Here is a 25,524-nt window from a genome sequence, read left to right as displayed (position 1 = left end):
TAGACCATATACTAGTCAATAATTATTAAAATATACTATGGTGAAGGGTATATAAGATTCGGCATAGCCGATTTAGCACTTCTATTAGTTACTGGCTTAACATTTTTTAAACTACATTTAAATTAAAAGCTCAACTAACAAACATTTTCAAACAATAACCAATACACCAACAGTTTTAAGTTTATTTTTCTTCAGTTTCTTTTTTTAATTTATTAATTTTCCAAAAAAAACATTATTTTTTTTTATTAAAAACTCAAAATTATTAAAAAAAAGTACGCCCAGCTTATACATGAAAGAATTATTAAATAAAAACAAATTCGTCGTTAAAATCATTCAAAGTGGCACTGCGTTTTGTTTGTAACGCTGCAAAACACACACTAGCTTTGAAAATTTTGAATTGATAAATAGAAATCTACAAAATGTAATACCACTTGAAAACGATTTAAAAGAATTTCTTTCGATTGTTTTTCAAACACAAACAAAAAAAAAAAAATAAATAATAAAAATCCAATGAAAGAAATTCCAAAAAATAAAGTGCTTTTTCACATACGATACCAGTGGTCTGATACAAATTTTTTCATCATGTACCACCAAATCGCACCAATGACAACCAAATCAAAAAAAATATATATAAAATATAAATAAAACAAATAAAATCAATCTAATCAATCGACTTAAAAGAGAAAAAAAGCTTATGCATTTATGTAATGAAAAAGCTCTAAATTTAAAATCGAACGAAAAGAATGAAATTATATAAATATTTTATAAATTATAAAAATTTAATAAAAAAACCACTTATATTTAAAAATGAATTTGACAAATAATTGTTTTTTATGTGTTTTTAACGTAAACAACATAATTTGTTAAAATCATTTTTAAATAATATATATAAAAAAAAAGCTTAAAAGAAAAAAGCTTAAAATACACAAGAAAAATACCAGTTATCAACAACAACTAAATTTTAAGGTTTTGAAAACAGCAGTGTCGCTTTAAGCTTTAACAAACTTAAATAAGCTTAAATCTCAAAAACAAACATTTACAAAAGCTTTTTTAAAACATATTTTATCAAAACAAATAAACCTTAACATAATGTTACCAACACTTAACAGCAGCATTTCAACAATAAAAACCCAAAATCTAAAAACGAATCTCTAAGGACAGCTACTAATTATTATGAAAGTTAATAGAACTTTAACTCCTTAACTTTAAGTAACTCTAACTAAACTTATAATTAAAATATTTTATTAAAACCAAAAAAAGCTTTTCTTAAAACTTTTTATTATACTTAAGTGTAAAAATTATTAAAAATTAAATCTATTTATTAATATTAAATTAAGTGAACTTGTAAAGAAAAAAAGCTTTAACTAAAACTTGTTTTTATAAATTGATATTTTATATTAGAATTGTTTAATTTTTTTTTTTTTGTATAATTTTTATAAAATTTCTATAATATATCAAAATTTTATGTTAATTAGTTTATCTTTAAAAGCTTGTAAACATTTAAAGCTTAAAGCTCTTTTTTTAAACATATTTTATTAATTAAATTATAACTCAAAGCAAGCTTTTATCTACATATATCAAAAGTTTAACTTTCTTAATAATATTAAAATGTTTAAGCTTAACAAGCTTTTTGAAAGCTTAACAAGTTTTCATTCGTTTAAAAAGTGTAAGTTATTTGTTAATAATTAAATTTTTAATTCATTAAAAACTTATTAATTAATGGAATTTTAAAATAGTTAAAAATTTTGTTTAAAAAATATTCGAAACTTGAAAGCTTAACGAAACAAGTTTTTATACTTTATAAAAATACAACTTCTTTATTAATAATTAAATTTTTAATTTAACAAAATTGTTTAAATATAAAGCCTGGATTTAGAAATATCTTTTGTCTAGACTAATGTCTAGACTATGAACTTGTCTATTGTCTAAAAAATTCAAAATTGTTAAGCCCTTTAAAGCTTTATATAATTATAAAAAAACATTGTAAAATATTCTTAAATAAATTAATAAAATTATAAGAAATATTTAAAATCTTTAAACGCTTTTTATAAAATACAAAGTTATAAAATTATTCTCAATATTTAGCCCAATTTCAGACAAAGCTTTAATGGAGACTTCTTGAAATTTGTTACTTTTTTAAATGTCACTTTAAGCTTGCTATTTTCCAGCAACAAGAAGACTTCCTAACAGTTCCTAGAGGCCTCAGGAAAAGTAAGTCGAACATCAGTATATAAAGCTTTATAATGTATAAAGCTTTATAGCATATCAAGCTTAAAGTTAGCTATAGCTTAAAGCTTGTTCTTTTTTTTTACTTTTAATATAATGTATTTTCTAAACATTCTGATCAGATCAATTAAACATTTTTATTTCAAATTTTTTACAATTCGAATTTTCAGAATAATATCAATTTACAAGTGATAGGATGGAAATCCTTTTGGAATCTGCTATCCCTAGACTAGTTGACAGATTACTGAAGAGACTGGTCTACAAACTAGCTTATTGACTAGTTCATATACTAGTATATAAACAAGTCCATAGATTGGTCAATAGACTAGCAAACTATGGACCATAGACTTGTCCATAGATAGCCAATAGACTAGTCAAAATAATTGTGCATAGACTACTCAATATAATGGTCAAATACTAATGCATAGACTGATTAATAATCTAGTCCACAGAATAGTTCGTCAAAAGACCGATTAATTGACTTATCTATAGATTGTCTAGACTTCTCAATAGAATAGTTCAAATTCGATTACATAGAATATTCCATAGAATGGTCGGTATACTAGTCCATTAAATAGGTCATATACAAGTCAATAGTCTACCTGTAGAATAGCCAATAGACCGATCAATGGATTAGTACATAGACTAGTCAATAGATTAGTTCATAGAATAGTCAACAGATTAGTTCATAGACTAGTCAATAGAATAGTCCATAGACTAGTCAATAGACTGATCAATCGACTAGGCCATAGTCAATATACTAATCAATGAACTGATCGATAGATTAGACCATAGACTAGTCAATAGATTAATCCATAGAATAGAAAATAGACTGGTCCATAGAATAGTCCATAGACTAGTCCATAGAATAGTCCGTAGACTAGTCCATAGACTAGTACAAGGACTAGCCTATTTAGTATATATGCTAGTCCATAGACTAGTATATACGCTAGTTCATAGACTAGTATATAGGCTAGTCCATAACCTAGTCAATAGATTAATCCATAGAGTATAAAATAGACCGGTCCATAGAATAGTCCTTAGACTAGTCCATAGGCTAGTTCATAGACTTGTCCATAGAGTATCCAATAGACTAGTCATTATGTTAGTCCATAGAATAGTCCATATAATAGTTTATAGAATGGTCAATAGACTAGTTCACAGAATAGTCCACAGACTAGTTCATTAACTTGTTCATAGAATAGTCCATAGACTAGTCAATAGACTAGTCCATAGTCAATATAGTAATCAATAGACTGATCAATAGAATAGTCTTTAGACTAGTCCATAGACTAGTAAATAGGCTAGTGCATAGAGTAATCAATAGACTAGTCCTTGGGCTAATCCATAGAATAGTTCATCTACTAGTCCATAGAATAGTCCATAGAATATTTCATAGAATGGTGCATAGACTAGTTCATTGACTAGTCCATAGAATAGTCCTTAGACCAATTAAAAGACTAGTCCACAGACTATTTCATTGACTAGTCAATTGACAAGTCCACAGTCTTGTTCATAGACTAGTCCATAGATTATTTTTTTCCAAATAATTTTCGATAGTTTACTCTTAATGTAGGAAGTTCGAGACCGATTAAGGGCCGCCGATGACCCCTAAAAGATTTCTGATTGTTTTAAAACGATTTTGCATAAATTTTAATAAACTTGAACTGAATGTAAATGTGCAATATAATTGTGTCAAATCAAAATTTCAAAGATTTTGAAGCAGTATTATATAGGGATTATTAAAAGGTGAATGTGTTTCCTATAACTTTGACTAAATCTCGTTGAATACTGTTAAATACTTAAACATGAGAAACAGATGCCTTCCTTGTTCCTTTTGATATAATTGTTATATTATTTGCAAAGTTTTACTAGTACATATATCCAAATTAAACCTGTAAATCTGCCAGGTATAGGAGCAAAACAAATGTCTGTAAGATGTGTTGTTTAAAAAGGATATTTATAGAAAAAGGTTATGTGTGTTAGTTAAAGATTAGCATTTTTCTCTTACCTGAAGAATTTCTATATAAATTTCTACGGAAACTCACAGTTAAAGACACACAAACAGTAATTAAGGTTTTTCAGACTCAAGTATTTTCCATAAAAGACTTCGAACATTGTTGAGTATATAGATAGAGGCCTCTGTTGATAACAGGTAAGCCGCTAAATAAAGTTGTCAAATATGTCGGCTATTAAGGAATTCCCCGTGCGATAATTAGCGGCTACATTACAAATTTCATAAAGTTAAGATATCTTAAAGAGTTGCCTACTATTACAGTTTTAGCCGCTAATTTAAGAATATGTCTTCTAAAGAATATGTGTAAATATTATTTAAAAAAAATATAATTTTTTTATAGTTTAACTAAATTCAAATAAAATTTGTAAAATTAGGAAATCAGTTAAATATAATTATTTTTAATTCTAAAGAAAATAAAACAAATATAATATAAAAGTAAATAAATAATATTTGTTAAGTTTGAAATTCAGAATTTAAAGAAAATATTAAAAATATATAAAGCTTTCTTTAAATAAAAACAACAACTAAAACACTGATAATTAAATATTAAAAAAAAAATTATCTTAAATATTGTTAAATTAAATATAAAACAAATAAAAAACTATTATTAAGACTAATAAAGCCTAAATATAAAGAAAAGAAAGAAAAAAATAAATGAAATAAATAAATTATTTAAAATTGAAAATATAACGTTTTTCATAAAAGTGTTGATTTTTTTTAATAACTCTTGTGTATAATTTGGATTTTAAATAAAAATGTGTAAACTAAAGGTAAGTGTTAATTTTCGAAAAAAAAACAGCAAACACGGCAGCACAGCATTTTTGGTAAAAAAGCATTTCCTGATTTTGATTTTGAAAATCGCAGCTATAAAAATGAGCACAGATGGAGAAATTCCGGATTAAACTGACAACTTAAATATACAGCTAAATTAATACTACTGAAGAAATATTATTGATCTTCAAATTTTATTTTGACTTAATTTACCGAGCCATACGCCCGATATAGTGAAAATAGAAATCTGAGTCTATGGTGGGAGTCGAACTTACGACACCCAAACTGATGACTAGCACTATTCCTTAATACCTAATAGACCCTGCTTTCGTTTAAATTTCAGTAATTGATTTCTGATTTATTTCATTGAACCAAGCAATCAATTTCTTATTAGAATTTAGTGTGATTTCACTTTTTCTTTTCTTATTTAAACTTTTGTTTTTAAAGTTTATAAAGATTTTAGATTTGTTTATAAAAGATATAAACTTATGTTGACTACAGATCCAACTACATATTCCTCTGTTCTCTTTGTTCTCTTTTAATATTCTAACAAAAAATCGGTAATTGATCTCTAATTCTTCGATTTTTAAAGAAAATATCGATCTAATAGATTAATGTGTTCCAAATTATAAACTTCACTTTAAAGTTTAGACTGTGGACTAGACTCGTGAATAGTCTATGCACTAGACTATTGATTATTCTGTGGACTATACAAATGACTAATCTATGGAGTAGACTTTTGACTTGTCTATGGAGTAGACTATTGATTAGTTCATGGACTAGACAAATGACTAGTCTATGGACTAGACTATTGACCAGCCTATGGACTGAATTATTGGCTAGTCTATGGATTGTGCATTGACTAGTTTATGGAGTATATAATTGGCTTGTCTGTGGACTAGACTATGGACTTGTCTATGGAGTAGACTATTGATTAGTTCATGGACTACACTATTACCTAGTCCACGTAATAGACTACTGACTAGTCTATAGACTAGACTATTGACCAGTCCATGGACTAGACCATTACATGTATGTGGATTAGATTATCGGCAAGCCTATAGACTATTGACTAGGCTATAGATTAGACTATTGACAAGTCTATAGGCTAGACTATTGACTAGTCTATAGGCTAGACTATTGACTAGTCTATAGGCTAGACTATTGACTAGTATATAGACTAGATTATTGACTAGTCTATAGACTAGACTAATGACTAGTCTATAGACTAGACTAATGACTAGTCTATAGACTAGACTATTGACTAGTCTATAGACTAGACTATTGACTAGTCTATAGACTACACTATTGACTAGTCTATAGACTAGACTGTTGACTAGTCTATAGACTAGACTGTTGACTAGTCTATAGACTAGACTATTGACTAGTCTATAGACTAGACTGTTGACTAATCTATAGACTAGACTATTGACTAGTCTATAGACTAGACTATTGACTAGTCTATAGACTAGACTATTGACTAAACTGTTGACTACTCTATAGACTAGACTATTGACTAGTCTATAGACTAGACTATTGACTAGTCTATAGACTAGACTATTGACTAGTCTATAGACTAGACTAATGACTAGTCTATAGACTAGACTAATGACTAGTCTATAGAAAAGAATATTGACTACTCTATAGACTAGACTAGACTACTGACCGCTATGGACTAGTCAAAATCAAATTTCTAATAGAATTTTTAGTTAAATTTGGATTATTGAGTAGTCTATGGACTCCACTAGTGGACTATTAACTAGACTATTTAAGGACTAGGCTATTGTCTAGTCTATGGACTAGATTATTGTCTTGACTATTGACTAGTCTATGGACTACATTATCAAATATCTACTAGATTTTTTAGTTAAATTTTCAAAAATTTTATTTAGTTCTTTTAACATAAAAAAAATATTCAAACGAAACAATTAAAAAAGCTGATAACTTCAACTATTGACTCATGTTCAAAACAGACATATCGGCACTTGAGTCTGCTATGTGGTAGGAAGTATCTTCGACAACATCTAAATCATCATCACAATACATTTTGCGCATGCGCTCTTTGTAACTAAAAGTAAAAACAAAGTAAAATTATTATTATTAATATTTCTTCTTCAATAACATTCTTTTTTAGAAAAAGATAACGAAATGTAGTAAATGCATTATTGGATACTAATCCCTTTGGTTTTTAACTAAAATATTGTTTTTTTCTACTTACACTTCACTGTCTGGATTATTTTCTTGATTGCGGCATTTTTCCAATTTCTTTTCAATAGCTTTCACCTTATCTCTGGGAGGTATTTCATATTGTTTAACCATTAAACGTATTTCTAGATAAAAGTTATTTAAAGAAAATTAAAACAAATTCTTTTAAGTTAAAAACTAATAAATAAAAGAAAAAACTTACTACGTATGGCCTCAATTAAAGCGGGCAGCTTTTCTCTGGCACCATTTAACAAATTATCTGTAACATAGCTATCCAGATTTTCCTGCTCACGACCAGCAGCATGTAAAATGGCAGCCAATGCAATCTGTGAGGGAGCATATAACAGGCAGGCATCGGTAAAAAAGGTTTTCTCAATAAAACTATCAATGTGAGGACGCAAGCGTTCTGGATTAGCCATATTACTGCGGGTCTAAATAAAAAATGAATGATAATTATACAAATACATATAATGAATGTATAACACTTACCTTAATATCTATTAAAAAACCCTCTATGGGACGATAGGGATTATGCACTGTTAGATAGTAATTTAAATGTTGCATTAACAACAATTCATTAGATAAAATAATATCCATAGCTTTGTTACGATCACCCTTTATGTTGCTAACGAATTGGCCTATCGATACATTAAATTCCTCCACTTTGCAAGCCAAATAAACCACTGTAGCTCTAAGCAAATACAAAAACAATTTATAGCATAACTCTCTTTTGTTTCTTTAACACAAAACTTACAAAATCTCTTTGGGATGATAATCCATGGTGGAGTTGTGTAAGTAGAATCTTTTAAAGTAATGGAATGCAGTGCCTACCACACATTTTGGCATCATGGGCTCAAAACGCCGGCAAAAATCATTTAAATAAATTTCATATTGTTTAATTAGTAAACGTTCTTCTGAGGCATCTAAAAAATACTCCAAACGTTGCTCTTCCTAATGGAAAATATTTTTTTATGTAAAAAAATAACTTCTGTTTAAAAAATATGTTTTTTTTTTTAAACTCACATCGATTTCTTGACCATGAGTTTCTATAAATTTTTGATTTTGTTTTTGTCTCAATTCATTCAACTGATCCATGCTGCTAAAGGTCCAAAATTTTTTCTGTGAACTTAAGGGATACATGTTTTTGGTTCTTTGTAGTTTTATAATTTTTATTTAAAAATTCGCAAAATTTGCGTGAAAAGATTAATTTTGCACAAAAATTCGTTTGTTTACATTTATTTTAAATAATTGTGAAGTTGGCTGCAGTTGATAGAATTTGCCAAAAGTGTTGTCAACACACGATGTTGTCACACAAATTTGTGTTTATGAATGTTAATATTATAATGAAATAAAACTTTATTTATTTTGTTTTCAAATTATTGCAAAACAAAACATATATAAAAATGTTGGTTTTATATTTTGTATATGTTGGAATTAAATTCTCTGTCGAATAAACGAAAGTCTGTCGACTTTTAAATAAAGGTTTAATATAGTTTTATTAAAATTTATGATACTTTATATTAAAACCCCGATATTATTGATAAATTTTGAGGACAGATTCGGATCTAGCTCTGCTTAATCATATACGGTGTCTAGGTTTAAAATTTTTGTTGATATAATTATGATTTCCACAAAAACTCAAGCTAAACATTGTTTGGTCGAATTTTTTTTATAATTTTTTATATTTTTAAATATAGACTCAATACCCTGTTCTTTGATATGTCTTGCTTGCCTTTTTCACATGTAAAATAAACTGAGAATTGATAAATAATTCATTATTCAATAAAAATTCTCAAAGAAAAAACGCTAATTTCCACACAACTATTGACATTACTTTTTTTACAAGCAACCGTATAGCTAAAACAGAGTTGTTATTCTTCAATCATTCATAATTGTATTGTTGTTGTATACGATTGACAAGCATACTGTATAAAATACAACTCTGTGTTTTTATTATTTTTTCGATGTCGAAATTATGAAATGCAAAACATTGTTAAATTCCAAAGATTTTTCTTTAATTTCTCTAAATACACAAAAGCTCATGTAAAACTTTAATATTTTTTAAATAATTTAAAAAATTCCCTACATTTTCGTATATTTGACATAGGAAATCATTTGTTGTTATCATTAATATAGGGTGTGTAAATATTTTCTATGAATTTTGTTAGTTTATACAACTCCGAAAATTTTTGTTTTGTCATTGTACGATTGTGAACATTCGTTCGTTTTTCTACTGTATATATGGCCGCCATTACACACAGTGAAAAACGTGTCCCTGTGAAAAACTCGTGTCGTTGCACAATAAAATAAAGAATTTTTACGCAAAATTCATAGAAAATTTAAAGAAATTTGTGAAAATCATTGCAATTGAATGTTTTGCATATAATTTTATTATAAAATAATGAAATAAAAAGTGAATTAAATGGAAAATTGAATGTGAAAAAAGTATGAATTCATATGAGAACAATCGATTTTTTCGATGAAAAAAATTTTTTTCTATCGTTCGTTGTCTTTTAGGTAGAAGAAAAAAAAAACGAATGAAATCGTGAAATAAATAATAACTCTCTCGCTCTGGCATTAAGCCTGACAGGGGAAGAATAGAAAGAGTAGAAAATATAGTGAAGTTTTGTGCTAAGAAGAAGCATTTTAGGTAAAAGAAGAAGAAATGCGCGCGCCTTTTAGTAAAAATGTGTAAAAGTGTGTGTGAGTGCAAAAAAAAAAAGAATTTTCGGAGTAATGAAAGAGTGAATACATTATATACTAGCACCAAAGGCAATTTGCCTTAGAGAGAAGAGTGGTACAGCAGATGTTCGAAAATTCGGTGTTAGAGCGAGATGTGTGTATCTGTTAGCTGTTTCATGTTTGTTGTCTTTGTTTTTTTTAACGAAGTTATTAGTTCGTATTTGGCCGCCATTACGGCGTATAACAACCACGCTATCTGCGAAAAAGCAAACATTTAGAAGTTATTTTGTTAAATTTCCCTAAAAATATTGTAAATATTTAATGAAAAGTTTGTTAAAATGTAATAAAAATTTAAATTAAATTAATTTTGTGTAAGAATTGTTGAATTAATTGAGTTTTTTACCAGAAATTAATGTAAACATTTTTGCATTGTGTTTTTTATATGCAAAAAAAAGTGACCAAGAAAAAAATTTTAATTCGCCGCAAAAATATTGTTTGTGTCATTTCGCCTTCATTGAAAAGTTTTTGTTTACTTACTGTTTTTAAAACACGAAATTAGTGCTTTTGTTGTAAACATAAAATATATTTAAAAATAAATGAAAACAAAGAAAAAATATTTTGTAACAAAGTGAAAATAAATAAATTAAATATTTATATTTTATATAGTGCTAAATGATTTAATATAAAACCCGCCATTTCTTACTCTCAGTTTCTTTTGCACTCTCTTTTTGTTGCTCTACCCCCTTGTTTATATAAATGCATTTTCATGTTGTTTTTGTTGTATTGTTTGTGTGCATTTTTTGATTATTTTTTTTTTTTTACTTTTTGACAGATAATAGCGTGGCAAGTTGTCATTAATAGAAAAGAAACAAAGTGAATTCGCCTTTAAATCTGAAAAGAATAAATTACCCTGCTCGGAAAAATGTTATTCTAAAAGAAAACAAACGCATTAAGAAATAAATAAAAAAAGAGCAAACATACATAAATAAAAAGAATAAATTTTGTTTGAAAATATAAAGAAAAAAAGCAAATAAAATTACAAAAATCAATTGTGTAAAAGAAAAGAAATAAAAATAAAATATTGCAATTTAACAAAAGGAAATAAAAGTAAATCGGTATCATGTTTTCAACAAAAAATGCAGTTTAATGTTGCAAATATTCAACTGCCATTGCTGCTGCTGCCGTTGTTGCTGTTGTTCTCAGTTTGAAACGAAAATATGAAATGTATACAAATGCTGTTGTTTATGATTGTAATTATGCAAATTTATTTAAGTTTTTCGATTTCAATTTGAAAAATGTCGTCGTCTCATAGCCCACACGATTTGTTATTGTTGCTTCCATTGCAAAAAAGTAGTAGTTGTAATTGTCAATACAAATTAATAAATAAAAATAATAATTATTATTATAACAACAATAATAATAACAACAATAACGTTATTTATAATAATTACAACAACATTAACAACAAGAAGCCAGAGAATATATTGTTGTGGGTCCTGGTGGTACCACTGCTGATCTCTACAACACCAACAACATCTACAAAACAAAATTCATCGCAAACAGGCCAAGATCCTGCAAAGCAAATACAAATTCAAACTTCAACGACAACTGTAAACACAGTAAATACAACTACGACGACGAGGAGTATAGACGTCCAACAATTAAAGAGCATAGAGCTCTTATTAAGAACCTTAACGGGTTCATTATTAATACAACAGATTATTTTGAAAAATCTTATTAATAAACTTCAAATACTACTACTGCTGCTACTCCACAGCGCCGTACACTTAAGCCTTTTCAAGGATTTATACTGTCTGCGTAAAGTGGGTTTAGTGTTAGATCAAACTTCTAATACACGGTGGTGGTGTAGTTTTCCCATCTCCCCCCATAAATTCACATCTAACGCCACAACAACAATACTAAAGAAAAGCAGCAGTGCTGCTCACTTTGTAAACCAACCAGAGGAGGCTTTTAAATTTAGATTGTTGTCCATAACAAAAGAGGAAACAACCTTAACTCCCAACAAATTGTCCATAAAAGGCTTTTGTCATCCATCCACAACACTGCATTGTCATCTCCAATATTTAAGGATTTTGTTACAAGGATAAACCCTCTAATTGCTATTACTCCTTAAATCCAGTATCCAGTATCATCTCTAATACAACAAAACAAAAAAGTTATCATTTAGTTCCCGTATACTATACATTTTTGTTTATATACTGAAATAAAAAGCCAAATTTAGTTTGTAAAGTATAAATAAAAAAAGGAAATAACTGCAGCATCATGTCGAAACTATCATTTAGGGCACGTGCCCTTGATCCCTCCAAACAAATGCCAATTTATTTGGCTGAGGAGTTGCCCGATTTGCCTGAGTATTCGGCCATCAATCGAGCTGTACCACAGATGCCCAGTGGTATGGAAAAAGAGGAAGAGTCGGTGAGTTTTTTAATCTTAATTATATTTGAGGAATTGTGGTTAATAAGCAAATTTAACATTAAATTTATTTATAAATATTAAATGTGAGGTTTTGCATTATTTTTATTTATTTCCTTTAATGAAATATTATTTTTAAAAGCTTTTTGCCAATTTAACGCTTTGAAAGTTATACGTTATAGTTTGAATAAAAATATTTACAATAAATTCCACTATGGAAAATGAAGAGAAAATTAGGATTAGGATTACAATATATTGTTCTTAAAACTTTTTATGACTGGCATATGTTAGGCTAATACAATCCGTTTCCAGTTTCTTGTACTTTTGTATAGTTAGGTAATTTTTTTAAAACATGGGAATCCCCTTCAATATGTCTACATTTATGATTTGAGAATACTGATTAATAAACCATATTAATGATATGTTATTGTTTATTTGATATTTAAAGTCTTTTTAATTAGTTTTCCTTTGTCTATTAATTGTTAGTTCAGTTATAGAATAAAACAATTGGGGGTATTGGAACAAAGGCATTTATCTCCATTTATTTCACGATCTTACCTTTGGATCCGAATTACCATTAAACTTCTGAAAGAATTTGTTTCAAATTTCTTTTCGAGATTCTTCTAATTCCATTTTATTTAGTAGAGTAGAGTAGAAAAACTAAAATATACATATCTTTGGAAATACATTTTTTAGAAATGGAGGGGTGTTGTTGTTGTTGTAACAGCATAAACTATACAATTTTTAAACCGGGGGTTCTGTATTTAGGTCCAAGGCAAGAAATTGGGCCACTTCAATAGGGTTAGTCCATAAATCCATTGGGCTAAGTGAAGTAGGGTGAGCTGGAATTTTGAATATGTGGTGGGTATCATGGGGACCCTATCCACATGCTGAGCATATATTGGGGACGCACGGTCTATGCGCGACCAGTAGGCGTTGAGCCTACTGCCAGGGCAACTCTTGTTTTTCGCGGCAGGTTCTTCTCTATTTCTGCTATGGGCGGTGGGCGACCTCCAAGAACGACATTCATGCGGTAACCTGAAACTGCGGCATTGATGGCGTCTCTATGAATGTCGTTCAAAGCTGCAGTATACGAATTCCGATCTAAGGGATCCTGAACATTATTTCGTATGCTCTCCCCGTGCGGTCCTTCCTGACATGCCTCGGGGAAGCATCCAACTGTGTGATGTTAAAGTTGGGATGACTCCTCCGGTGACATCCCAGGAGGAACTGTTTAGTATGCATGACATGTTCCTTAACTGGAAGGACCTTCGTTTCCTCGTATAGGTAGTGCTCTGAGGTTATTTGCATGCAGCCCGTTACAGTCCGTAGGGCAGCATTTTGGCAGCTTTGAAAGTTAGTTAGTTAGTTAGTGTAGTTAGTTAGTTAGTTAGTTAGTAGTAGTTAGTTAGTTAGTTAGTTAGTAGTTAGTAGTTAGTTAGTAGTTAGTTAGTTAGTTAGTTAGTTAGTTAGTTAGTTAGTTAGTTAGTTAGTTAGTTAGTTAGTAGTTAGTTAGTAGTTAGTTAGTTAGTTAGTTAGTTAGTTAGTTAGTTAGTTAGTTAGTTTAGTTAGTTAGTTAGTTAGTTAGTTAGTTAGTTAGTTAGTTAGTTAGTTAGTTAGTTAGTTAGTTAGTTAGTTAGTTAGTTAGTTAGTTAGTTAGTTAGTTAGTTAGTTAGTTAGTTAGTTAGTTAGTTAGTTAGTTAGTTAGTTAGTTAGTTAGTTAGTTAGTAGTTAGTTAGTTAGTTAGTTAGTTAGTTAGTAGTTAGTTAGTTAGTTAGTTAGTTAGTTAGTTAGTTAGTTAGTTAGTTAGTTAGTTAGTTAGTTAGTTAGTTAGTTAGTTAGTTAGTTAGTTAGTTAGTTAGTTAGTTAGTTAGTTAGTTAGTTAGTTAGTTAGTTAGTTAGTTAGTTAGTTAGTTAGTTAGTTAGTTAGTTAGTTAGTTAGTTAGTTAGTTAGTTAGTTAGTTAGTTAGTTAGTTAGTTAGTTAGTTAGTTAGTTAGTTAGTTAGTTAGTTAGTTAGTTAGTTAGTTAGTTAGTTAGTTAGTTAGTTAGTTAGTTAGTTAGTTAGTTAGTTAGTTAGTTAGTAGTTAGTTAGTTAGTTAGTTAGTTAGTTAGTTAGTTAGTTAGTTAGTTAGTTAGTTAGTTGTTTGTTAATTAGTTAGTTAGTTAGTGAAGTTAAAGAAGTCTGTTTGATAGATTATATTTTAGACTCTTTTCTATCCATAGACAAGTCAATATACTAGTATATAGACCAGTCGACTAGTCAATCGACTAAAAAGAATAGAAATAGAACAGAACAGTTAATACATTAGTCAATGAAGTAGTTCAAACGTTAGAGTCATCGTCTGAAAACTTCAGACTGTTTATCTAAGATATTAAAAAGTCCCTATAATAGTTAATAGTCTTGAACAAAGATTTGGACTAGTACATTAAATTGAGTTCATCAAATAATATTTAAAATATATAAATTTTTAGGAGCATCATTTGCAAAGAGCAATATGTACGGGTCTTATTATACCAACGCCAGAAGTCTATACCACCGAACAAGATTTCTATGATAGAAATTATCCACCCAATTATCGTATGCCGCGACAATTGATACATATGCAACGTAAGTTATACACACTCTCTCACTCACCTAAACAGAAAATTTTTACATTTAAATAAATGTTTATTTTATAATTTAGCGCTTGGTTTAGAACAAGATGTACCCGAATATGATATGGATAGTGAAGATGAGTTGTGGATAAATCAACAACGAAAACGTCTCGATCTAACACCATTAAAATTCGAACAAATGATGGACCGTTTAGAGAAGAGTTCGGGCCAGACAGTGGTTACACTAAATGAGGCAAAAGCGCTGCTCAAACAGGACGATGAGATCAGCATAGCCGTGTACGACTACTGGCTGAACAAACGTCTGAAAATGGTAAACAATTGGCCTTCATTTGTTTTTAGTTTTCTTTCTCTGCTCCTATTTTCTTTATTATCAATGAATAAATATAAGAAATTATTAAAAATTTCGTAATTTTTTTCAAAAAAACGCTTAAAACAACAACAACAACTACTACAGCAACATCCATTGATATTGTCCGTTAAAACCGAGAATCGACCGGGAGCCTCATCAAATAATCCGTACTTAGCTTTTCGTAGACGCACCGAAAAAATGCAAACGCGAAAGAATCGTAAAAATGATGAGACTTCCTATGAGAAGATGCTCAAGTTGAGGTAAATAGAATTTAATTTAAAAGTTTAAAGGATAATTAATTATTTAATGTAACTTTCTAGGCGAGATTTACAGAGAGCCACAACGGTTTTAGAGATGGTTAAGAGACGTGAAAAAACTAAGCGTGAACAACTGCATTTGTCCATAGAAATCTTTGAGAAGCGTGTGCAACTTAAAGACTTTAGCGGAGCTTTACTTTCAGAGCTCAGTGCAACACTTAAAAATGCTAGGTATGTATTAAGGTTACTTTTTCGCAAGGAATAGTTAATTAATTGTTTCATATTTGTATATTATTTACAGACCTGCCTTTGCTCCATTGTATGCTAATCAATACTCGCATCATTCATCCTCTTCGGGGGCTACCCCCACTGCTGTGGTACCAAGTGTGGCATCCTCGGCAGGCGGTTTAAATAATGTAATGGGTACGACAAATTTACTTACACCAGGTTCCGCAGGTAATGTAACAACTCCAGGTGGTCATTTGTATTCATCAGCATCGCCGTTCCTGAATTCAGCGAATCTTGCTATGGGTATAGAACACCTTCAAAATACACTTTATATTTTACATTTCATTTCTTCTTTTCTTAATCGTTTTTCTTGTGGTATTAAACTTTTTTTTTCTTTTTCCCTTAAAAAAAGCAGATGGAATAAACTCGGGTAGTCGCAAAGAGAAACGACAGTATAAGAAACGCAAGCATAAAGTACCGCGTGATAAGCAACAGCTGCATCAACAGCAACAACAACAACAACACTTACAACAGCAACAACAGTATTTAGCGGGCATTGGTGTTATACCAACGTCCGCAGCAACGGGAGCTGCTTTAGGTGGTAATGTTGCTGGTGGTGTTGGTGGTCTGACTGGTACCGCTGCGCATCCCCATCTGCCACATCATTTGCATCACCTGCATCGTCAAAGTTCATCGCCAGCGCCAAATGAATCAAATATTGAGACCGAAGAAGAAGATTTAGCGCACAAAATCGGTTCGGAGAGTGAGGAAGAGGCTCCATTTGCATTTAGAAGAAAACAAGGCTGCGATTATTTGAGGGTAGGTGTATTTAAAGCATTAACTCTAGATTTGAGAAAACATTTATTTTTTGTTTTATTTTCCTATTATAGACGAGAACCCATACCGGCAATTGGCCCTGGGAACCTAAGGAGGATTATGGCTTTGGTGACTCTAAATATCGTTACACACTCACTTCTATTAGGCATCCAAGGTTAGTAGAAGTTATAAACCATTTATTTTAGCTTGAATTGTTTTATTTGCAGAATAGTTTTTTCCTTTCTCTTAATTTTTAATACTTAACATGTATTTTCTTTCAATTCTCTCTAGACCACGTTGTATTGGCTTTGCTCGAAGACGTATGGGTCGTGGTGGACGTGTACTGCTCGATCGTGTGGCAACGAATTTTGATGATTTCTGGTCACAACTCGACTACACAGTTCTAGAGACGAAAACAAGCGATCCAACAACCACCACCTCAGATGCAACAACGACTAATAAAGATACAACTAAACCCGCCTCACCACCCACTGTCGTTGATTTACTGCCGCCAGCAAATAGTGCAGCCAATCATATTGCTGGAACACTGGCAGTGTCAACGACCAACAAAACATCTGTAAATAATGCAAATACACCCGCCATAACAATTAAGAAAGAAACCTCTGAAGTCATAGACCATCATCGTAATCATAACAAGGCAGTGGACGCAGAAGAACTGCTGAACAAAGAAAAACTTGAAGATTCGGATGACCTGGAAGAATGTGATTATGAATACTCAGAGGATGAAAATGATTTGGAAGACGAATTTGGTGTACACATACAACGTGATAGAAGTTATCACTCGTGTGTCTCCATGGCAAGAAAACGTCGACGCCGAAGAAGACAACAACTACAGCAAATGGAGAAGACAAAACGCCGTAAAATCAATTCAACCATACAACAGAAAAATATGGAATTGGTTACTCGCAAATTGTTGTACAAGTTGTCACAATCCTTGGCCGGAGCAGAGGGTGTTAGTCCAAATGAACGTGTAAATAATTTGTTAAACCATACAGCTGTCGCCCTCAGCACAGAAATAAAACAAGAAAAGGTTAATGGTTTAAATAAAGAAGATCAATGTTTGATCAACGCCCCTAGCAATTGGCCAAATCATCGTTGTTCTTCTACTGTCGCCACAGCAGATAACAATAAACTGATTAACAATAACAATTCCTCATACGTCTCTTCATTTTCCTCCTCAACGGCGGCGACGATGGCATCAGCGTGTGCGAATGTTATTGTGGGCAACATTAACAACAATAATATTAGTAGTAATGTTAATAAGAACATTAGTAATGGTAGTAGAAGTAGTAGTTGTAGTTTAAGTGACAAAACTAATGTGATAAAAACCGAAGTTCATGATGTAGATAACGATGAAACAACAAACATCAACCGGCCGTCTTCTGCGGCTACTGGAGCTGGAGCAGACTCGGTGACTAGGATTATAAAGCAAGAACTAATAGATTCTTCAGCAGCCTCCCTGGGTTCGGCAGACGATTCGAATGAGCCTTTGAGTAGTATACAGAAATTAAGCACTACTACGGCAGCCGATATAATGGAGGATGAAGAGAATGTTAATTTGGCTGAATTAAGTAATCTTATAAAGATTAAGAAAGAGGTGGTCGACGAGGCAGACAGGGAGCTAATGAGAAAAAGTAGTCGACACCTGCAAACATCGTCTAGACCAGGTAGTGATGATGATGATGAGGTATCTTGCTTTAATCAAATGGCCGACGTTATTAGAGTGAAAAACTTGAAGAAGCATAGATCGACACCCTGTTCTAATAGTGAGGCACTGAAGGGAGTTAATGTTTTGATCGCAGACAACGATGATGAATTGTCTATGCTGGGCGGTCTATCACCTACTTCATCACAACGTTTGGATATTTGCAATGAACTTTTGTCGGAAATACGACGAGATTGGTTGCACTTTCGTCCTAAAACTCCCACAGAAACCGAAAAGGAGGAGGAGAGCTATTGGGGCTTAAATATGGATTACAAGCTAAGCTCTCCTCTAGTAGAATGGTCACAACACACTCCTATAGCTGTAGAAATGGTTAGAGAACCATTAGAGAATGAGGATGAAATCCACAAGTCTTCGGCGTCCCGGTTGTGGAAAACGGATTCGGATGATGCCAATTCAGCATTTATTAGTTCAGCCTTTAAGTATGATGATTTAGAAGCCGATACCCAATTGTTACAAAACTCCTATTTGTCCGACTTGACGCGGGGCAGTAGTAAAAGTCCGGAAACAAATAATAGTGCGGCTTGTTTGGATCTGAATTTCAGCGGTGATTCATTGAATGATATTAATCTTCTTGGTGATGGTGATGATGCGGATATGTTGGACAATATCTTGCAAGAAGTACAAATCGATGATATTAAGACTCTAAATCAGGCCACCAACTTTTGGAATGGAATTTTGGACGGTGAGAATGTAGACGCCGAAGTAGATGGCGATGTTGAAGTGGCAGCGGGGCTGCTCGACGGCATCGATGACACGAAAAAAGGCGATAGATCTATGGGTGAAAAGAAGGTAGCCAAATTAAAAGGTGGCAAGAAATCTTGTGCTCTTTTAGCTCCCGTAGGTAGTTCCACATTCAATTGTTCTCCCTTAGAAAAAGAAAATGTTACCGATGAAACGTTCTTTAAGAAAGAAGAACCCAAAAAAGAGCCCGAAGAAGTTGAGCCTGAAGTAGCTATAAAATCTGAACCCATGGAGGTAACAGAAACAAAAACCAATGTTGCTATAGGTGTTGTTAATAATCCACGTGTAACAAATGTGCAACAACCGCAGTTGGCGCCATTGGCACCGCTGATAATGACTTCGTCCGTTAATACAGTTAATTTGAATTCGCATCGTGAATTAATGCAGGTGGATCAACAACAGCAACAACACAACGCCACTACCACCAATACACCAATGATTATTACACAAACAATGCAACAGCAGCAACAACATGTACATCAACCTCAAATCCAACAACAACAGCAGCATCAACAACAACAACAACATTTAATTGCTCATTCCACACCAGTACAAGTAATTGGTAATACGATTTCATTGAATCAAAATGAATCTTTGGTTGTACAGCAAAATCAACAACAACAACAACAACAGCAACATCATCAGCTGCAAACAACAACGACAACAAATCATCCTGCTGCTGTTTCACATGCCGCGCAACCACAACAACCGCAGCAACAATTAACCACAATCCAAGTGTTGCAACAACAACCAAACACCCAACAAATACGAAATGTAACCGTACAACAACTCCATCAATTGCAGCTGCAACAGCAACAACAGCGTAAATTGCAACTACAACAGCAACAACAAAAACTGCTCTTGCAAAGAGATCTGGTCAATACATCCGCCGCCCCAGTTATAGCCCAATACGTCCCAACATCATCAGCTACCACAGCAGCAACAATAATGCGCCATCCCACACTAACCCCCATCGGTGCATCATCTGTCAATAACGCTGGTGGACAAATGATTTATACAACATCATCTGGCGATGTTATTACAGCCGGTTCACAAAAGATCTACCTACAAAAAGCTCCCGTATCCGTTACTTCAGGCACTCAGGGTGTTAATATCATTAATACAAGTAGTGGTCAACAATTAACAGTACAAAATATTGCCGGTGTTCAACACATAAGTTCGGCAACGGGTGGCAATGGTTCGACATCGACGGGTCCCTTAATCGTTACGACATCAGCTCGCAATGCCGTTCAGCAGCTGTCGCAACAACAACAGCAACAACTGGTCGGTCAGGCGACACAACAAATTGTTTGGCGTCAAATAGGTTCGACAAATGTAACGACCAATCCTGCCGGTATGTTGACGGGCACCGCAAATACTGATGGTACGGTTGCGGGAACTGGCAATAAAATAGTCTGGACAAGTCGTCCGGCTCAGAAGAGGCAGCTAAATGGTCCCGAGAGCACAGGTGAGTTGAATTTAAATGAGAAAACACATTAAAAGTTCTTGTTCAGTGCTAGTTCAGTTCTAGTTCAGTTCTAGTTCAGTTCTAGTTCAGTTCTAGTTCAGTTCTAGTTCAGTTCTAGTTCAGTTCTAGTTCAGTTCTAGTTCAGTTCTAGTTCAGTTCTAGTTCAGTTCTAGTACAGTTCTAGTTCAGTTCTAGTTCAGTTCTAGTTCAGTTCTAGTTCAGTTCTAGTTCAGTTCTAGTTCAGTTCTAGTTCAGTTCTAGTTCAGTTCTAGTTCAGTTCTAGTTCAGTTCTAGTTCAGTTCTAGTTCAGTTCTAGTTCAGTTCTAGTTCAGTTCTAGTTCAGTTCTACTTCAGTTCTAGTTCAGTTCTAGTTCAGTTCTAGTTCAGTTCTAGTTCAGTTCTAGTTCAGTTCTAGTTCAGTTCTAGTTCAGTTCTAGTTTAGTTCTATTTCAGTTCTAGTTCAGTTCTAGTTCAGTTCTAGTTCAGTTCTAGTTCAGTTCTAGTTCAGTTCTAGTTCAGTTCTAGTTCAGTTCTAGTTCAGTTCTAGTTCAGTTCTAGTTCAGTTCTAGTTCAGTTCTAGTTCAGTTCTAGTTCAGTTCTACTGCAGTTCTAGTTCAGTTCGAGTATACTTGGTGAAGTTACTGTTTTTTATTTCTATACTATTTTTTGTGAGAAATGAGTATATTTTTTCAAATTTTTTTTAAGATTAGTACATCATAAGTAGCTACTCCTTACAATTGAATATAAATAAGAATCTTTTATTGCAAAATATAACATTTATGCTAATATGTTTTTTTCTTTCTTTTCATTTCTTCCTAAATTCTGCTTATTCAACAAAAAAGACATCAACAAGTTGCTATTAAATCGTAAATTTTCACAACGAAAAATTGTACAACAACAACCGCAATTGTTGCAACAGCAACAACAAACACAAGATGATGATTTGTCCGGTGTTAATGTAACAATAAGTGGCCAGGACACAACAACAACAACGGCTGTAACTTATAACACACAACATCAACAGCACCACCAACAGCAGCAACAACAACAGCAAATACAAAAATTACCTGGTGGAAAAGTTATTAAAATGCCCTCCTTTCCTCTACTAGTCTCAGAAGTAAATCTACAGCAACATCAACAACAGCAGCAACAACAACAGCAGCTGCAGCAAAAGCATAATACAGCTGCTGCCATAGCAGCTAATCATAATTACAGTTTACAACCAACGGCGGCCATAATAACATCGCAAGCCTCACAACAGGGCAATAAAATATATTTAACCACAAGTTCTAGTGGAGGAGCTGCGACAAATTTTACAATTACAAATGCTTCAGAATTGCAGACGGCAGCACAAAAGCTCCAACAAACAAATAACTCAAATTTGAAATTAAATTTTGTTGCCACAAATCCTCAACAACAGCAGCAACTGCAACAGCAGGCACAACAACAACAGACAGTGGTATTAAATAAAGCCAACATGCAGCAACAACAACAACTATTGCCACAACAATTGTTACAGCAAACGGGTAAATTGAAGAGAGAGCGAATATTAAATATTATTGGGGCCGCACAAGTGGATAACAATACAAACAGTGCAACCGGGTTGGGCACAGTGACTGCCACTTCGGTGGGATCCAATACGGGTGATAACAACAAAAGGGTATTGTATACCAGCTTGTTGAATGTAAAACCCTTGCAGAAGAATAACGCTGGCCAAATGCAGGTACAAATTGGTCCTCAAGGTATGACACATGCTGTTTTACGTAGTCGCATTGCCAACAATCAAGCCATATTCGCCAATATGCGAACAGTGCCTGTAGCTACCGTCTCAGCGGCAAGTAATAACAGCCACAATAATACAACATCCGCGGGAGCTGGAACCACCACATTGCAAGTTGTCTCACAGTCCACGCAACTCAATGCAAATCAAATCACCTCCACCACTAGCAACCCCCTGGGAGCCACGCTAAATGCTTTAAGTAATAATAATAATAACAGCGATGGTTCTATGCATATGCAGCAGCAGCAGCACTCATCTTCATCCCTGGGAGGGGACATCAACTCATCAACCACCTCTCTAACAAACATTAGTCATTCTGTGAGCGATCTTAAATCCGCCAACAATGTTTTAAATATGGATAATGCTTCTACAGTCGTTAGCAGTTTAAATAATGCAAATAGTACAGCAACGGTAAATAGTAGCTCTTCAGCAAATGGTTCTTCCGCCAACAACACAACGACTTTAATGGCCAATACAAATAATATACAAAACACAAACAACAACAACAACAATAGCAACACCACGACAATCAATAGGTGAGACGAGGCAAGATAACTACCATTTAGGGTCTTCAAAACAATGGATATTCAACAAATAATCAATGTAAATATCAAAGATGTGGCGAAAACTTTGTTAAAACTTAATAAAAGTCGCCCCAACAACGATGATGATGATGATGATGAAGATGATGAAGAAGATAAAGTAGATGAAAAAGGAGATGTGAAAAAGAACAACAAACACAATAACAAGAAAAGTTTCACAAATTTAGAGCAATTATTTGCTGCTGTTTGAACTATTTGAAGAGAGACAATAAAGATAATATACTTTTTGTGTACGTACTACAACAATAATAACAACAACAACAACAACAACAACAACATCTACAAAATACCATTCCACAATGAATACAGTTTTAAATTTGAAAATAAGAAAAACAACAGCTAGTTTAGAGAAAAAATATGAAAAGAAAACAAATGCTGTAAACAATTTACAAAATGGCTGGTTTTTCTTAGATTTTTTTTAAATTAAAATATTTAAAACAGATTTCTGGGTAAATTACAAAAAAACACACACACACATCCTTAAAACAAAACGCTTTTTTATTTATAATTAAAGTAATTTAAAAAAAAATAGTTGTGAGCTTAACGGTTTACTTTTCAAATAACAACAAAAAAAAAACTTAAAATTATTGAAAATAACTGTTAAGGAGAGTTTGAAAAATGTAGTGTTTTTAAGCGATTTTTATGAGATTTTTCTTTCAAATTTATTAAAAGAAGTTGTTAGTTTCTAAATGGTTTGGGAAGCACTTTTAACTCTACTGCTTAAGTTTTCAGTCTGGACTAAGCAGCTGTCTTTTAAATTACAGAATTTAGGTTTAAGTTATTTGCTTAAACTTAGTTTAAAGACGGCTTTTAGTGCTTTTAAACAGTTGCCAAATTAAGTCTGATATCTGATCGTAAAAGCTTTCGTTTAGATCATTTTCGAAATTAAGCTTAAATGTAACATTTGTCGTTCGATTATCGTATGCTTCTGTTTGAAATGGAACATTTACTAGAACCTTGTATTGTATATAAAGAAAATTTTGTATTTTCACGCTTTCAATAACATTTTTTTTTAGCAAATTTCAGAAAACTTTATGGAAAAAAACAACATAAATATGAAGTTATTAAAAAAAGATTAAACAGTTGGTTTTAAAGTTTAAAAATTGGTAAAAATTTATAAAAAAAACAACTTTATTATGAAGTAAATAAAATGGTTTGTTTAACTGTTTGAAAATTTTGTACAAAATTGAAATTTTTTTATGATTTTGAAAAAATCGTTTTTAAAACACTCTCCTAACTTTCCTTAAACACATTTTTAAATATTTTTTTTTTAATTTCCACAAAAATTTCATACATTTACACTATTACAAACCACACACTCACTCACTCACTCACACGCAATAAACAAAACAAACAAAAAGATTCAAAACAAACTGAAAAAAAAACTGAATAGTTCTTATGAGACCAGATTTTTGTTAGCATTGTATGATAAAACTAAAAAAAACTAAAAACAACAACAACAAACAAAACTTTAGTATATAAAAAAACAAATTAGATTTTCTTTGTAATATTTAATTTTTATCATTTAATGTTAAAAAATGGAAAATTAAACAAAAAAAAAAAAAACACACTATAATACTATTAAATAAATAAAAAAAAACAACTCCCTATATAAATATATAATAAATTAAAACACACAAAAAACAACAACTTACATTTATGCTTAAACAAAATGTATAAAATTATAATAATTAGTTATAAATAATATTGATAATAATAATAATAATATATGAAGTAAAAAAAAATTAACTTAAAAACAAAACAAAACTCTCCTCCTACTACTACTCTTCATCTCTTTTACAAAAGCAAAAGTAAGAAAGAAAAAAAAAACACAATTTTTTCCTTGTCTTTAAAATGTTAAAAAAGGAAAAACCTAAAACAACATAAACAATTTTTTTTTTATATTGTTATCATCTTAAAACAAAAAAAAAAGGATCTTATTTTCAAGATCTCTAAATTTTTTTTATTTAAATTCTTTTTTTTTTTATTATTATTATAATTTTTTTAATTTAATTTTCTTTTTCTTTAAAAAAAAAGTAAATACTTTAATAATGTTTATAATCCCAGCTGTTTTTCTTTACATTTTTTTTGTTCTTATTTTTTGTTTTCTTAACGCTTTACCTCTTAGTATTGCCGTTAATTTTATACTTTTAATTTGAACAAAAAAACAAAAAAAATATCTCAAACATAAACTTTATATTAAAAATTTTTTTTTATAAAAATATATATATAATAATAATAATAAATCTTATGATTATTAATGTACATAGTTAGTTTTAATATTAAATAATAATAAATAAAACAAAACCAACAATTAAGTTTAATTTTACATTTAATTAAAAAAAAAAACAAAACAAAACGATAAAAGTATGTATTAAATAATTAATAAAAAAAAAATACAGCTACAAAACATTAAAAAAAAAACTTTTTAAAAAAACACTGAAAATACACAGTTTTTTTGTGATTCTTTTTTATTTTAATTTTAGCACCAAAATTATTATTATTTTTATAAATTTGTTTTGGTTTAACTTATAACAAGTAAAATTTTGCTTATTCTAGCAGTGTTCGTTAAGAATTTTGAAAAA

General features: G+C 31.2%; 2 protein-coding genes across 12 annotated transcripts; one reads left to right on the top strand and one right to left on the bottom strand.

Annotated features, from left to right (window-relative positions):
• Positions 1-6,873: 6,873 nt before the first annotated feature.
• LOC119609509 (cyclin-H) lies at positions 6,874-8,359 on the bottom strand. The gene is made up of 6 exons (XM_037964322.1): positions 8,243-8,359; positions 7,974-8,170; positions 7,709-7,910; positions 7,422-7,650; positions 7,233-7,344; positions 6,874-7,082 (listed from the first exon to the last, which is right to left on the bottom strand). The coding sequence occupies exons 1-6, from the start codon at positions 8,357-8,359 to the stop codon at positions 6,965-6,967; spliced, it is 975 nt and encodes a 324-aa protein (XP_037820250.1). The 3' UTR covers positions 6,874-6,964.
• A 1,085-nt stretch (positions 8,360-9,444) lies between these two features.
• Positions 9,445-22,928, top strand: LOC119609510. Of its 11 annotated transcripts, XM_037964325.1 has the most exons (12): positions 9,445-9,664; positions 9,737-9,869; positions 10,734-12,337; positions 14,808-14,943; positions 15,020-15,261; positions 15,406-15,560; positions 15,621-15,788; positions 15,859-16,088; positions 16,198-16,604; positions 16,676-16,776; positions 16,893-20,557; positions 21,400-22,928. In XM_037964325.1, the coding sequence occupies exons 3-12, from the start codon at positions 12,185-12,187 to the stop codon at positions 22,875-22,877; spliced, it is 6,735 nt and encodes a 2,244-aa protein (XP_037820253.1). In that variant the 5' UTR covers positions 9,445-9,664; positions 9,737-9,869; positions 10,734-12,184; the 3' UTR covers positions 22,878-22,928. The 11 variants fall into 11 exon arrangements, with proteins under 11 accessions (XP_037820253.1, XP_037820261.1, XP_037820260.1 ...); XM_037964333.1 differs by lacking the exon at positions 9,737-9,869 and having other exon boundaries at positions 15,859-16,013; positions 16,201-16,604; XM_037964332.1 differs by lacking the exon at positions 9,737-9,869 and having other exon boundaries at positions 15,859-16,013.
• The last annotated feature ends 2,596 nt before the right edge of the window (positions 22,929-25,524 follow it).

Source organism: Lucilia sericata, unplaced genomic scaffold, assembly GCF_015586225.1.
Source record: "Lucilia sericata isolate MDLA Ls3-8-SP2 unplaced genomic scaffold, ASM1558622v1 Contig000994F_arrow, whole genome shotgun sequence".
Classification (NCBI taxonomy): domain Eukaryota; kingdom Metazoa; phylum Arthropoda; class Insecta; order Diptera; family Calliphoridae; genus Lucilia; species Lucilia sericata.
The sequence above is the reverse complement of the archived record's forward strand: the minus strand, read 5'-3'. Positions and strand labels throughout refer to the sequence as shown.